The sequence below is a fragment of the Chiloscyllium plagiosum genome, unplaced genomic scaffold (genome assembly GCF_037043375.1).
Source record: "Chiloscyllium plagiosum isolate Xiang-an unplaced genomic scaffold, Cpla_swu_hap1 HiC_scaffold_37, whole genome shotgun sequence".
Taxonomy (NCBI): Eukaryota; Metazoa; Chordata; class Chondrichthyes; order Orectolobiformes; family Hemiscylliidae; genus Chiloscyllium; species Chiloscyllium plagiosum.
Window position 1 is genome coordinate 6,560,641 of NW_028270175.1, and position 16,383 is coordinate 6,577,023.

A 16,383-nucleotide genomic window follows, 5' to 3' on the forward strand; every position below is an offset into this window, starting at 1 on the left:
ATATGCGGGGCCAACAAGATAGCCACCCCGCCAGATCTGCGGGTGAGGTGACTCATGTAGACACCCCCTCGCCACTCCCAGGCAGCCCCAAAATTGAGTCTCAGGCAGCAGTAGTGGTAGAGATGGGCCCAAGGCGAGTCCCACGCAGCGGTGGTGGAGGCAGGCCTCTGGCAAGTCCTAGGCAGTTCCCTTGGTTGCAGCAGTGGGGGGGGGCAGACCTGTTGGGGAGGGTCCCCAAAGCAAGTCCCAGGCAGCCCCAAAATTGAGTCCAAGGCAGCAGCCGTGAGGCAGGCCCCAAGCAGCAAGAGCTGAGGCAGGTCCGGGCGGGGCCCCAGAGACCAGCAGCGGGAGCGAGCCCCAGGCCAGCAGCAACACTCCCCCGACCCGGGCGAGGCCCAGGCCGCAGCCCCAAACGCAGGCCCCGACCCAAAACCTCTCCCCCCTCCCCCTCTCCTCCGCCCCCCCCACCTCTCCCCTCTCCCCCTTCCCCCCTCTCCCCCTCACCCCCTTCGCCCCCTCCCCCCTCCTCCCCACTCCTCTCCGTCCCCCTCCCCCCTCCTCCCCACTCCCCTCCCCCATCCCCTCCCCCTCCCTCCTCCTCCTCCCCCCTCCTCCCTCCTCCCTCCCTCCTCTCCCCACCCCCTCCCTCCATTCTCCCCCCTACCCCCCTCCCCTCTCCCCCCTCTCCCCCTCTCCTCCCCCCCTTTCCTTCCCCCTCCCCCCTCTCCCCCTCCTCCCCGTCTCCCCCTCCCCCTTCCCCCCACCCCTCCCTCCTCTCCCCCCTCCCTCCTTCCCCCTCCCTCCCTCTCTCCCTCCCTCTCTCCCTCCCCCCTCTCCCCCCTCACTCCCCCCTCTCCCCCCCTCACTTCCCCGCTCTCCCTCCCCCTCATCCCCTCCCTCCCCTCTCCCTCCCTCCACCCCCTCTCTCCCTCCCCCTCACTCTCCCTCCCTCCCCCCTCCCTCCCCCCTCCCTCTCCCTCCCTCCCCCTCCCTCTTCCTCCCTCCCCTCCTCTCCCTCCCTCCCTCCCTCCTTCCTCCCTCCCTCCCACTCCCCTCCCCCTGCCTCCCTCCCTCCCCCCCTCCCCCCTCTCCCTCCCACCTCTCCCTCCCCCCCTCTGCCACCTCTCCCTCCCTCCCCCCCTCTCCCTCCCTCCCCTCTCTCTCTCTCTCTCTGTTTCTTTTTGAAAAAAAGTGGTCAATACATTGTACTCCATGATTTTTATTGAAATGCTTCGAAAATGATGAACAAAGCCAAGGAGCTTTAGTAGCTCATGAGGTTGATCTCAAATCCCAAGTAGGAATGTGACCTTCTCGATTCATAGAGAAGTACAGCCTGGAAACAGACCCTTCGTTCCAACTTATCCATGCCAACCAGATATCCTAATCTATTCTAGTCCCACCTGCAAAGTCCATCTGGAAACCGGGGTAAATCTCCTGGCTTGATGGCAATGGTGGAGTGAGTATACTGGGCCTTAAGTTTACAGATTGTGGTTGAATACAATTCTGTGGCAGCTGATGGCCCACTGTGCCACATGGGCAGCCAATCTTCTGCTAACCAACAGAAGTTTCTCTTGTCCATATTTGACCTGATGTCATTAGAGCTCCTTAGGTAGGGGGACTGCAGGATCATCAGAGCTGGGTTTGCCATTGTTGTTTCTCATGACTATGGGAATGCTGGGTGGTCTGTCCAGTTTCATTCATATCATTGGGCTTTGTAGGAGATTCGCACAACTGAATGGGTCATTTCAGAGAGCAATGTAGAGCCTATCATAGCTCTGATCATTCAATGTAGGACAGGCGAAGTAAGGATGGCAGATTTCCTTCCTGGAAGGGCATTCATGAACAGGTGAGTTTTTATGGTAATAGTTACATGGGCTGGCTTTTAATTACAGATGTGATTCAAATCCAGGTTTCTCAGAACATTTGCTTGGGCCCTTAGATTACGAGGCCAATGACAATAGCAGAGAGTCCCCATTCAAGTTTTGCATGAACATAAAAGAAGATGCTAAACTCCTGCTCATGTCCTCTCCTCCTTTGGGATGGGAGGGAAGTGAAAGGTTATTTCCTCACTAAAGTCAGAGGAGGGATATCTCTATAACCCCATAGAGTTAGTGAAGAAGAAAAGAATACTTTGGAGTTATATAAATGAAGAACACAGCACACACATTACTTTAGTATTCCTTTATGGTTATCAGATTCTCACATGCATTTGTTTCCAACAAACAACCATTTCAAAGGTATCGGGTGACCACCCAATACGGAAGTTGATTACAGAAGATCCAAACAGAACAACAAACTATTTCAATTTTTCAATGACAGGGAATGATAAGGTATCTTTATCACAGTACACTAAGAGGGCTAGTTATTCGAAACCAATGGATGACAGGTAAATTGATTCCTAATTGAAAAAATGCAGCTGTAAAATGTAATCAAAATCATCACCTTTTAAATTGATAGGAATCACTTTTGTTTTTTTTTCACCTGTTTCTATGCCGGGCGCACTTTCTTGTAAACTTGTTTGCATACTTGGTTTTCACAGTAGAGTTCCTAAAGAGAAAGAAATGATATAGGTTTATGGACACCAACAGTGTCATTAATCCGCAGCTTTTCAGGTTGTGATTTTATCCTTTGATTAGAACAGGTACCATTGTGTCAGGTTCATCAGGTCTTTCTTCTCCCTTTACCTTGAATATAATTGCAGCTATTTTAAAATGTTGTAATTTAAGAATCCTATTTCCTTTCTCTATTAAGGACTAAGAGGTCTTATTATAATACAAGGACCAATCAATAGCGGTTTGAGTTAGAACACTTTACGTCAGTCTAATTGAGTCTTTGTTTTCAATATTTTATTTAAAAAAAAATTAATTATCTATAGCTGAACAACAAAAAATTCTATCATAGCAACATAAATGTAAGCAGCAGGATAGTGTACCTTGAATTTTCAGTAACAGTAGCGTGTTTTTAATTCATTTGTGGGACGTAGGCCCTGCTGGCTGGGCCAGCATTTATTGCCTGTCTCTAGTTTCCCTTGGGAAGGTGATGGTGACCTGCCCTCTTGGACCCCTGCAGTCCATGTGCTGTAGATTAGATTTTAGATTAGATTCCCTACAGTGTGGAAACAGGCCCTTCGGCCCAACAAGTCCACACCGACCCTCCGAAGAGAAACCCACCCGCTATATTTACCGCTGACTAATACACCTAACATAACGGACAATTTAGCATGGCCAATTCACCTGGCCTGCATATCTTTGGTTTGGAAGATGCTGTCTGTGGTTAATTTCTGCAGTGCATCCTGTAGATGGTACACACTGCTGCTACTGACCATCAGTGGTGGAGGGAGTGGAGTTTTGTGATTGGGGTGCCAATTATACACACTGCTTTCTCTTGGATGCTGTTAAACCTTTTGAGTGTTCTTGGAATTAAACTTGTCCAGCCTATTTACTCCTGACTTAGGCTTTGTAGATGGCGGACAGGCTTTAGGGAGTCAGGTAGTGAGTTACTCGCCACAGTATTCCTACCTTTGGTAACAACAGTAACAACAGTGCTGAAAGTCTGTAGTAATAATTGATATTAGGAATCTAACTGGGCAAGATACGGCTTTTTGCAGAGCTCATCCGAACAACAATATATGTTTAAAATTATCATTTCGTTTAGAGGTCACAGTCCTATTTGTTTTGTGTACAACATTTTTCTCTTGACAGTTGAAACAGTTTAATTTGAACTTTGAGCAAAATAATAAACTTTTGTTTTAACAATTACTACATTTTACAGTTTTGGAATGAGTGAAATTTTAAACTAAATGAATTTATCTCAGACTGACACATCATCACAAACTTCAACTTGATATTTCAGAATATTGTGGGGAGTTGGGGGTAAACAGAGGAAATAAAAGAGACAAATAAGAACAAAAGAAATTCCAGTCATGAAACAACAACAACTTCTATTTAGATAGTGCCTTTAACATGATAAAATGTCCTAAGGTGCTTCACAGGAGTTTTATGAAGTATACAATCACAAGACACAGAAAGGGTTAAGAGGATAAAAGATCTAAAGTTTTGTTGAGAGGTTGGATTCAAGGATTGTCTTAAAGGAGGGCAGAGAAATGGAGAGGGAATTCCATGACCAAGGATCTGAAGGTACAGTGACCAAAGGAACTGTACACATCCAGATTGAGAGCTCGATTGGCAGAATTTGAGGCATCAGGAGCCAAGCTGGTTCATACCCCACAACATGAACTGAGGAACGAATATCAACCACATTGCTCACTATTATTCAATTCTTCAGGAGCATGCCTACTTATAAAGTGATCTGTTGGCATCTCGAAATGTCATGAGGACATACCAAGTATAATTCATCGCCCTCTATCCAATGGGTCCATCCTCGATCTTTCTTCTCTCCTTTCTGCACACATACCAGTTTGTTGTTGTCCCATGTAACAAGAGACTGAAAAAGAAAGCAGCAACATAGAGTACAGCATCTTCAAGACCCGTTTCTATTGAAGTGTGTTGTATCCTAGAGATGTGGCGGTCAACTTGTGCACAGTATGCTCCCAAAAACAGCACTGTGATATTGACCAGTGAAATAACTGCACAGAAGCTGATATCCTGTCACCAAAGTAATCCCTTATTTACACATGCACAGTGCACAGTGTCTGACCAGCTAGCTCAGAGCCAGTCTCTAGAGTGAAGAGAATCTCTGAGACTCTTGTTTATATTTGTCAGCCAGGACTCTCTGATTAGCCCAGGTGAACAGACCCAATCAGGGATCTCATACTCAAAGTGATCCACCAAGTCAACCTCATTCCAATTACTACAATCAAGTAATCTAACTTTGTAATAAAAGCAAAATGCTGTGAAAGCAGAACATTTTCAACATGAGCGCATCTGGAAGAGGAATGACAGTGAATTAAACACTCAAATGAAAGCAAAATACTGCTGACACTTCTGGGCTCTGAAGGAAAGTCACTTGTATTCCAAACGTAACTGTTCCTCTCTGCACAGATGCTACCTGACCTATTAAGTTTCTCCAGCACTCTTGCCTGACTCTGATTTTGTGATGTTGACTGAGAGAGAGCCATCGGGGACAATAGCTCTCCCACTCTTCTTTGACATAATGCCATGGGATATCTTAGGTTTACCTGAGAGAGTAGACAGGGCCTCATTTTAACAACTCATCTGAAAAACAGTACCTTGAATAGTCCAGCACTCCCTTAGCCCAGACCATCAAACCTAAATATCTAGAGCGGGCTTGATCCTACCAACGTCTATAGCAAAATTTCTGACTGAAACACAAGCTGAAACCTGGGGAGGTGGTGTGGCTAAATAAGACCATACAACCATAAAGACTTAGGAGCAGATGTTATGCCATTTAGCCCATCGAGTCTGCTCACCATTCAGTCCTGGCTGATAGACTTTTCAATCCCATTTTCCTGCTTTCTCCTTGTAACCTTTGGTCCCTTTGGTAATTAAGAACTTAACTATCTCTGTTTTAAATGTATTCAATGGCCTGGCCTCCAGGGCTTTCTGTGGCAATATGGCAAAGAGTTATGGAGTGAAGGACTGCTTTCATTGTTTGGCAAATCATTAAGGGGTATTTCTTCTGAGCTATCACTGGGAAAATAAAGATAGAAAATCATTTTTTTACACAAACCTATGAGATTGGAATGTTTTGTTTGGTCATTGATGTAGAGGTTGTTACAACATTTAACACAGAGTAAGAAGCATTTGAAGAAAAGAATATGAAAAAGATAGCATTCTATCCCCATGTCATTGTACACCGGGTGGAGAATGGGTGGTCATTTTGAGTATGTGTAGTTTTGTGAAGTTTATATCGTTCCTTAATGATGGCAAATCGTGAACGCATTTTACATCATTTGCAATTTTTAATTCTGAAAGGGAGGTGCCGGTGTTGGACTGAGGTGGACAAAGTCAGAAGTCACCTGATGAAGATACAGCGCTCCGAAAGCTTATGATTTCAAATAAACCTGTTGGACTACAACCTGGTGTCGTGTGACTTCTGAATTTTTAATTCAGTTGACTTCAGTGGAAATAAAACTGTGAGTTTAAAACAAAGAGCGAACTTGTTATTACCCCTTTTACTGGATCACACAAAGTTAAGGTCTAACCAGGAACTGATGCTCCCTTGGGAGAAGTGTTGAATATGTTAAATGTTGTAATAATCTGTTTTTTATGAACACTGGTGATAAAACATTCCATTCTAATGGGTTTGTGTGAAATATATCTCCTAACCGCTTCCTTTATTCTTCTATGAACTCATGGAGCTCATTCAAGGAACAGATACTGCAGGCCCTTGATAACTATATACCTATCAGGCAGGGAGGTAGTTATCGAGAGAGGGAGCCATGGTTTATTAAAGAAGTTGAAGCTGTTGTCAAGAGGAAGAAGGCTTATGTGAGGATGAGGTGTGGAGGCTCAGATAGGGGCTTGAGTGTTATAAGTTAGCCAGAAAAGATCTAAAGAGAGGGCTAAGAAGAGCCAGGAGGGGACATGAGTAGTCATTGGTGGATAGGATCAAGGAAAACCCTAAGGCCTTCTATAGTTACATCAGGAATAAATGAATGACTAGAATAAAATTAGGGCCAATCATGCATAGTAGTGGGAAGTTGCGTGTGGAATCCAAGGAAATAGTGGAAGCACTCAATGGCGGCACAGTAGTTAGCACTGCTGCCTCACAGCGCCAGAGACCTGGGTTCAATTCCCGACTCAAGCAACTGTCTGTGTGGAGTTTGCACATTCTCCCTTTGTCTGCGTGGGTTTCCTCCAGGTGCTCTGGTTACCTCCCACAGTACAAAAATGTGCAGGTTAGGTGAATTGGCCATGCTAAATTGCCCGTAGTGTTAGGTGAAAGGGAATGGGTCTGGGTGGGTTGCTCTTTGGAGGGTCGGTGTGGACTTGGGCTAAAGGGCCTGTTTCCACACTGTAAATAATCTAATCTAATACTTTTTGTCAGTATTCCCATTGGAAAAGGAGAAAGTGAGGACTGCAGATGCTGGAGATCAGAGCTTAAAAATGTGTTGCTGGAAAAGCGCAGCAGGTCAGGCAGCATCAAAGGAATAGGAGAATCTACGTTTCGGGCATAAGCCCTTCCTCATTCCTGAAGAAGGGCTTATGCCCGAAATGTCGATTCTCCTGTTCCTTTGATGCTGCCTGACCTGCTGCGCTTTTCCAGCAACACATTTTTAAGTTCCCATTGGAAAAGAGCAATGTTAGTGAGAATACAGAGATACAGGCTACAGGATTAGATGGGATTGAGGTTGACAAAGAGGAGATTTTAACAATTTTGTAAAATCTGAAAATAGATAGGACCCCTGGGCCAGATGGGTTTTATCCTCAGATTCTCTGGGAAGCCAGGAAGGAGATTGCAGAGCCTTTGGCTTTGATCTTTATGTCATCATTGTTGACAGGAGTAGTGCCAAAAGACTGGAGGATAGCAAATGTTGTTCCCTTGTTTAAGAAGGACCCTGGTAATTATAGGTCAGTGAGCCTTACTTTGGTTGTGAGTAAGGTGTCGGAAAAGGTTATAAGAGGTAGGATTTATAATCATCTGGAAAGGAATAATTTGATTAGAGATAGTCAATACGGTTTTGTGAAGGGTAGATTGTGCCTCACTAACCTTATTGAGTTCTTTGAAAAGGTGACAAAACAGGTGGATGAAGGTAAAGAGGTTGACGTAATGTATATGGACTTCAGTAAGGCATTTGATAAGGTTCCACACGGTAGGCTATTGCACAAAATACATAGTTTCGGGATTGAAGGTGATTTAGTGGTATGGATCAGAAATGGGCTAGCTGAAAGAAGACAGAGGGTGTTGGTTGATGGGACATGTTCATCCTGGAGCTCAGTTACCAGTGGTGTGCCGCAAGAATCTGTTTTGGAGCCACTGCTGTTTGACATTTTTATAAATGATCTGGATGTGGGCGTAGAAGGATGGATTAGTAAATTTGTGGATGAAAATAAGGTAGGCAGAGTTGTGGATAGTGCTGAAGGATGTTGTGGGTTACAGAGGGACATAGATAAGATGCAGTGCTGGGCTGAGAAGTGGCAAATGGAGTTTAATGCGGAAATGTGTGAGGTAGTTCACTTTGGAAGAAATAACAGGAATGCAGAGTCCTGGGCTAATGGTAAAATTCTTGGCAGTGTAGATGAACAGAGAGATCTCAGTGTCCAGGTGCGTAAATCCCTGAAAGTTGCCACCCAGGTTGATAGGGTTGTTAAGAAGGCATAGAGTGCGTTGGCGTTTATTGGTAGGGGGATTGAGTTTTGGAGCCATGAGGTCATACTTCAGCTGTACAAGACAGTGGTAAGGCCACACCTGGTGTATTGCATGCAGTTCTGGTCACTGCATTATAGGAAGGATGTGGAAGCTTTGGCAAGGGTTCAGTGGAGATTTACTAGGATGTTGCCTGGTATGGAAGGGAGGTCCTAGGAGGAAAGGCTGAGGGAACTGAGGCTGTTTTTGTTGGAGGGAAAAAATTGAGAGGTGACTTAATTGAGTCGTATAGGATAATCAGTGGGTTAGATGGGGTGGACAGTGAGAGCCTTTTTCCTCGGATGGTGAAGGCTAACACCATCTTTAAATTGAAGGGTGATAGATGTAGGACAGATATCAGGGATAGTTTTTTTAACTCGGAGAATAGTAGGGGCATGGAATGGCCTGCCTGCAACAGTAGTAGACTCACTGACTTTAAAGCCATTTAAATGGCAATTGGACATACATATGGATAATAATGGAACGGGCATCAGATTATTTTCACAGGTAGCGCAACTTCGAGGGCCGAAGGGCCTGTCCTGCACTGTAACATTCTATGCTCTATGTTCTAATGATAATCCAGTAAAAATATAATTTTATTTAATTAATTCACGGGATCAGAGCATTGCTGGCTAGGCCAACATTTATTTCCCATTCCAGAGGGCAGTTAAGAGTCACTATCCCCTTTTTAATAATATGCCAGATGACAGAAATAATCCTTTACATGATTTATGCTGGACATTATAGATGTAACTCAGACTCCCATTCTAAAATCAGTATACTCTGTTCTGTTCACATTCCCAAAATAATTGTGTTGGTTTAGACATTTCCTTTGTGAATTTATCATGTTGCAGTTCCACCTTCCTTCTTCTGGTGGCACTGTAGCTCTTCCACAGGGTGTGTTGAAAGCAGCTTATAATTAAAGGGTATTATAGAGTCATAGAGTTGTACAGCATGGAAACAGACCCTTCGGTCCAACCCGTCCATGCCGACCAAGTTCTTCAGGGCTCTCGTGGCAAAGTGGCAGTGTCCCTACCTCTGACCCAAGGGCACCTGGGTTCAAAACCCACCTACTCCAGGTAACATCTCTGAATGGATTGACTGAAAATGTATTAAAGGTAAAAACAATGACTGCAGATGCTGGAAACCAGATTCTGGATTAGTGATGCTGGAAGAGCACAGCAATTCAGGCAGCATCCAAGAAGCAGCGAAATTGATGTCTTAAAGGTTCTCATACTACAGTCATTGTGCCCATACCCTGCATTTGAAATTCCACTTGCTCCAGGGGTGTGTAATAACAGACAGTCTGGGTTCAAGTCCTGGACTGCCCCTGTCAACAAGTTGATGAAAGCAATCTTAAAATTGTTAGCCAAGCTTTCAATGAGTCAAGATTGTGGATTATTCTTCAGGTGAAACGCAGAGCACAAGTAAATTTCAAATTTTTATTTTTCTTTCTCTATGTATTATCATCCATCCAGTGAACATTGCTGATGCTGCTCATGTATTGCAGAGTGTAATTACAATAAAAAACTGAAAGAAGTGCGGATGCTGTAAATCAGAACCAGAAACAGAAATAGAAATTGCTGGAAAAGTCCAACAGGTCTGGCAGCATCTGTGAAGAGAAATCAGAATTAACGTTTCAAGTCAAGGGACCCCTTCCTCAGAATAGTGACCTGAAACATTAACTGTGACTTCTCTGCACAGATGCTATAGATCTGCTGAGTTTTTCCAGCAATTATATGTTTGCTTACATAGCTTCCTTTGTAAATGTACACAAAGGAAATTATGACAGTAAGAGGCTGTCAGAACGTTCATGCAGATGCAAGATCTTTATTTTTAGTGGGAAAAGGGAAGATTGCTACTGTTTTGAGCTAGCACCAGTATAATGGATCAAACTCTTATTGTGCTATAGTGTTTCTGCTGTGTGATAAGCTTGTATGTGATGACACAGCAAGGCTCATCTCTGAATTATCATGTGAGGTTTATGAACAGTGGAAAGGTAAAGTTAACTAGAATCCTCAGTGTACCTGTTACGAATCACTCAGACTGAATGGGCAGAATTTTCATCTCCAATAACACTGAGCTAATGCACTTCAGGAGAACCAAAAGGAGCCAGTCTCCCTGACTGCAGGTGACATCCAGCTCTTAGCAACCAAAACACCAGGTGACTTTCCCCAAAGCCAAGAACGTGACATTGGGAAATGGCTCTGTTCACAGTATCCAAATCAAAGCGAGCTCAGCCTTGTATATCACAATGTAATTATAATAACTGCACAGAGGCTGGTATCCTGTCACCAAGTCACCCTTTATTTACACCTACATTATACATGGGGTCTGACCAGCCAGCTCAAATCCAATCCCTGGAGTGAGGAGACTCTCTGAATCTCCTGTTTATACTGTCAGCCAGGGCACCCTGATTGGCCCATGTTAACAACCCCAATCAGGGATCTTATAGTCAATGAGATGCACCCGGCCCCAGTTCCAATCGCTACAGTAACTCTACATAAAGTTACTGGAATTAATCTGCAGTGCTTCAGACAGCTCAGTTGTCATTACAAGTACAACCACTGATCCCAGGGAGCACGACGGACCTTTTCCATATTTCCAATCTCTTGGACATAGACAGAAAGCAAAAACAAGCTTTAATGCCTGTTTATTTTCTCCAACTAATGGTCATTTCACTTCTGTTATAAATAAGAGCCATACTGCACTCAAAACATTAACTCTATTTATCTCCCTATGGATGCTGCCAGACCTGTTGAGTTTCTCCAGCACTTGCTGATTTGATCTGGTCATTTAGCTCCTATTGTCACAGGTCCACAATCTCCCCAGCAGGCATTTTAGGACATAAGACCAAGAGCCAGTAGTAGGCTATCCAGCCTTTCAAATTTGCTCCACTATTCTGTAAAATTGTGACTGATTATTTTGAATATTCTGTTGATTTCTTTCTTACCTGGCATTTACGATTGTCTAAACCTTTTGTATTTTCTTCAAATTCTTTCCCCACAGTAAACTGGACTTCATAGTTTCTGAATGTGCTTATGGTTTTGATAATGAAGGAATCTCCTTTCTGTTCAATAATCTTTTGAGGACTCAGCAGATTGGCAAATTTACGAGTTGCAAAGTCAATATCTACGAAAGAACAAAAACTGTTATTTTTTAAAAATTTCTTTCATGGGTTCTGATAGTAACTATCAGGGACAACATTCATTGCCCATTTGAACTTGGCCATTTCAGAGGCTGGTTAAGTGTCTACCACATTGCTGTAGGTCTGGAGTCACAGGTAAAGATGGCAGATTTCCTTCCCTAAAGGACATTAGTGAACGAGAGTACCTTTTACAACAATTGACAATAGTTTCATGGACCCCATTACTGGAACTTTCATGTTGTAAATGTTAATTTAATGATTGAATTTAAACTCCACCAACTGCGTTGGTGGGATTTAAGCTCATTCCCTCCCTAGCCGACCCAGAACATTAGCGTGGTCCTTTAGATTACACACTCAATGACCAAGGCCTCCCATACATTGTGTATGGAATTGGCTTCCTTTTAAACTGAGGAAGCAAACTGAGTTCTGAATCCCCACCATCCAGAGATTTTCAAAAGCTATACCCGTACAAAGGGCAGGAGAGAGCAGGTATGTGAAAAGGCTGTGATGCCTACTGCAGCCTAATAGCTGGAGGATACTGACTCAATCTTACAGAAGTAAACGGAAAATTACCACAGGAAAAGCCACACCGAGAACAAGTTAACACAGCAAGGTCAGAAAACTGAACATACAAATACAAATGCCTCTTGGCATTTGAAGACTAATGGATAACACAAGTACATCACAGCAACAAAAGGTTAATAGCCTTACAACGAAACATTTTATCAAGAGTCCTTTCATTCATAGAATGATATGGTATAGAGAAGATATGATGCCTCTACCATTTTTGTAGGACTATCAAATTAACCTCTTTCTCCTCCTCCAGTCATTTCTTTCTCTTTTCATTGATTTCTCCAATTTTCTTTACTATTGAATGTGCTTCTCTTTGCTCTTCCAAGCATCAAATCGTAGATTATGATAACCTGCTGTGTAAAGTATCATTCCATTGTGTTATCTATGGTAACTCTTTTACCTCCTCTTTCAGTCTTTAATCTACAGGATATGGGATCACCACAATTGATCAATATCATTGAGCACCATTTTATTGGTGAAAATGTGTTGCTGGAAAAGCGCAGCAGGTCAGGGAGCATCCAGGGAACAGGAGAATCGACGTTTCGGGCATAAGCTCTTCTTCAGACCTCACTTTCTCCACCATTTTATTGGGTTGGCCTGATAGTCATCCTGCCACCACACTCTCGTTATCTCGACTGGGGACCACTGCAGGCTTGCTCACACTCCCATCAACATCCCAGAGTGGGACTGAAACCTGCAGCCTTCCAGATAAGAAGCAGTAGAGTGATTAACTGGGCCACTCTAGGTTATTGTTGCTGATTGTTTCTTTTTTATCTTAGACAGATGAGGAGAAACGTTTTCTCATGGAGTCATAAGTTTTTGAAACTCTTCCTCAAAAGCAGAGACCAGACCATGTATATTTGTAAGGAGGAAATGGAAATACTCTTGATAAACAAGGGTGTGAAAGATTATCAACTGTGAAATAACTCCACAGAGACCAATATCCACTCACCCTCCATTTATACGTGGTGAGCCCTTGACTCTAATCCAGTTCCCACAGAACCAACTCTCAGAGTGACCAGGATGTCTGACACTCCTGTTTATTTTTTTTCTTATTTTTTACCCCCACACTACTGCCCAACTGCGGTTGCTGCTGGTACTTTTATGAGTTACCTTTGAACTGTATTACCTGGCTACCAGTCCTTCTACCACTTGAAACTCTTTCCCCTTGCATTCTCTACAAAAGCTATACACAATTTTGAATGTCTCTATGAAATTTAATTTTTTCTTTTAAGAAGAATAATCTCAACTTTTTAGGACTCCCCAAATAATTGATGTGACTCACTCCATGTACCACCAACCAGGGCACTGTTGTATCTAGAACTCTTAGTGTTGGGGAAGCCTAGTGCAACACTCAAGGCTGAAGCATCTTAAAGCCAGACATGTCAAATGAATAACCTAGCTTGGTCACTCTCTGACATCCCCAGCATCAGAGATGCCAGACTTTAGCAAGCTTGATTCATGCCACGTGATATCAGAGAATAGCTGAAGATATTGGATGCTGTGAAGGCTACGAGCCCTGACAATACTTAGGCAACAGTACTGAAGACTTGTGCTCCAGAACTAGCTGTATCCCTCACCAAATTGTTATAGTCCAGCTACAATATTAGCCTCTGCTGACAATGTGGAAAATTATCCAGGTATGTTCTGTACACAAAAAACAGGAGATATCTGGCCAATTACCATCCCATTGGTCAACTCTTGATCATCTGCAAAAGATGTCACTGACAAGGCTGTTAAGCAGCATCTTTTCACCAATAATCTGCTTGTGGGATCACAGATTGGATCCTGTCTGCTCCTGACCACATTACAGCTTTGGTCTAAACATTGACATAAGAGCCGAACTCAAGCAAAGAAGTGAGAGCAATTGCCTCTGACATAAAAACATCATTTCACCTAATAAGGCAATAAGTAGCCCTTGCAAAACCAGATTCATTAGGAATCTGAAATAATCACACAGAGGGTGGTATCCTATCATCAAGTGACCCTTTACTTACATGTGCACAGTACAGGGGCTGTGGCCAGCCAACTCAGAGTCAGTCCCTAAAGTCAGGAGCCCCTCTGAATCCCCTGTCAGCCAGGGGTCCCTGATTGGCCCGGACTAACAATCCCAATCAAGGTGCTCTTGGACAATAATATCCACCTGATTCCAATTAATACAGAATCACAGTAAACCCCTCCCCTTTCCGCGGTTACGTTAGGTGTCCTTGGAGAAGGAGCACGCGGTGTCCACCAATACCCTGGAGTTGTTCAGGGAGAGGTGGGCGCCGCAGGGAGTGGAGTGCTTTATTTCTCCCTCCAACTCTATTTTGATTTAGTCCCTACCCTCCCCTTCACTGTTTTGATCACACAGCACTGCCCTTTGATGTGAAGGGCAGTGTATGTCACTGGCCACTCGGGTGTTTTCCTATCTTCCTGGTGGTGGAATTTGAATAAAGATTCGTGCACTTTGTGTCTTTCACTGTGTCTCACACCTGCACACACACACCATGGGTGCTGGGGCAAAAATAAGCACTACCGCACTTAGGTGGTAGTGTGGGGGTTAATAAAATTTTTTTAAAAAATAAATAAATAAACAAACAGGAGATTTGGGTGCTGGGAAAAATATAAGCACTACCGCAGTTAGGCGGTAGTGTGGGGGTTTAATGAAAGAAAGAAAAAAAATAATAAACAGGACTGTTGATCTCATAAAAAAGATAAACAGCAATGTTAAGGGCACAGCTTGTCACTGCCCACTCAGGTAAAAAAAATAAACCCCTCCCCTGGTTGGAGTGGGACCTGGTACAAAGAAAGATGGTTGTTGTTGCCTTAGCTGCAGGACATCTCTGCAGGAGGTCCTCAGGGTAGTGCCTGAGGCCTGACCATCTTCAGCTGCTTCTTCAATGACCTTCCCTCCAAATTAAGGTCAGAAGTGGGGATGTTCACCAATGATTGCACAATGTTCAGCACCATTCACAACTCCTCAGATACTGAAGCAGCCCATGTCCAAATGCAGCAAGTCCTGGACAATATCCAGGTTTGGGCTGATAAGTGGCATGTAGCATTCATGCCATTTTACCATGAGCAACTCACCTCCTGACTCCCAAAGGCCTGTCCACCATCGACAAGGTACAAATCAGGAATGTGATGGGATAGTCCCCGTTTGCCTGGATGGGTTTAGCTCCAACAACACTCAAAGAGCTTGACATCATCCAGGAAAAAGTTTCCAGCATCTAATCATCAAATGCCTTCAAAATACCTAGTATCCCCACTACCATTGCTCAGTGGTAGCAGTGTGTACCATTTACAAGGGGCACTATTGCAAATCACCAAGGCATTGTAGACAGCACCATCCAAATTCATGACCTCTACTATTTAGAAAGACAAGAGCCGCAGACACATAAGAAATTCTCTTAATCACTCATCATCCTGACTGGGAAAAATAATCATTCTTTCAGTGTGGTTGGGTCAAATTCCAGTGAAATCCCTCCCTAACAGCATTGGAGATGTGCCTGCACACTGAGAACGGCAGTGGTTCAAAAAGGGAGATCACCATCACCTTCTCCAGTGTAACTGGGGATGAACAATAAGTGCTGACCCAGTCAATGACCCATCAATTAACTTACAAATTAGATATCCACGTAATCCACATACCGCTGGGGCAGAGCGAATTGAAACACTTTCAAAATTATCATCGTCCATTTGCTTGAGCTCAAGACCAAAATTTAAAAATTAGTTGCTCTTTAAAATTCTTACTCCAAGTTCTCTTTAGCAGATTAGTTGAAACATCCCAATTTCATTATTAGTTACCATGCTCCTGTTTGTAAGAGAAAGAAGTAGCAGAAAGCATTTACAAACCACCAAACCCTCATTTCTAGACAAAAGGAAAGACACTTATCTCTCCTGTTGAAAAGAAACATTACCCAACTCCGTGCAAAGTTGCGTCAGAATTCTACATTGAAATGTTTTCACACTCACCCAGGGCTTGCATGTAAGACTCAAAGTTGTCATTGCTGATAATGTTCCAGGTGCCATTGAAATCGGTCGACATTGTAAAAAAATCAAAAGGTACAATCAGCACAAATTGAAATGGAGAGGTAACGCCAGTGGGAGGCCAGTAGCTGTGAACCTGCAAACACTGTTGAGCAAATTCAACAAACTAACTGGAAAAGAACAGAAGGTGACCTATGGACAGAAACTGCCAACTAGACGGCAAATAAAGGTCAGTATGGGCAGGCGTTCAAACATGTAATTTCCCTCAGCGAATATAAAAGGACAGTGAACAAAAAATCATTAAAACTAGGTTCTGTTTTAAAATTAAATACATAGATATGAGAAGCATATGAGATGATGGCCTAGTGGTATTATCACTAGATGACTATGAATCCAGAGACGCAGGTAATGTTCCAGGAGCC

The 16,383-nt window shown here is 43.6% G+C and overlaps 1 protein-coding gene across 1 annotated transcript; it reads right to left on the reverse strand.

Moving 5' to 3' along the window:
* Positions 1-2,166: 2,166 nt before the first annotated feature.
* Positions 2,167-16,117, reverse strand: rbp7a (retinol binding protein 7a, cellular). The gene is made up of 4 exons (XM_087980273.1): positions 15,947-16,117; positions 11,222-11,400; positions 4,342-4,443; positions 2,167-2,547 (listed from the first exon to the last, which is right to left on the reverse strand). Exons 1-4 carry the CDS (start codon positions 16,017-16,019, stop codon positions 2,488-2,490), a joined length of 414 nt encoding a protein of 137 aa, XP_087836399.1. The 5' UTR covers positions 16,020-16,117; the 3' UTR covers positions 2,167-2,487.
* Positions 16,118-16,383: the final 266 nt, after the last annotated feature.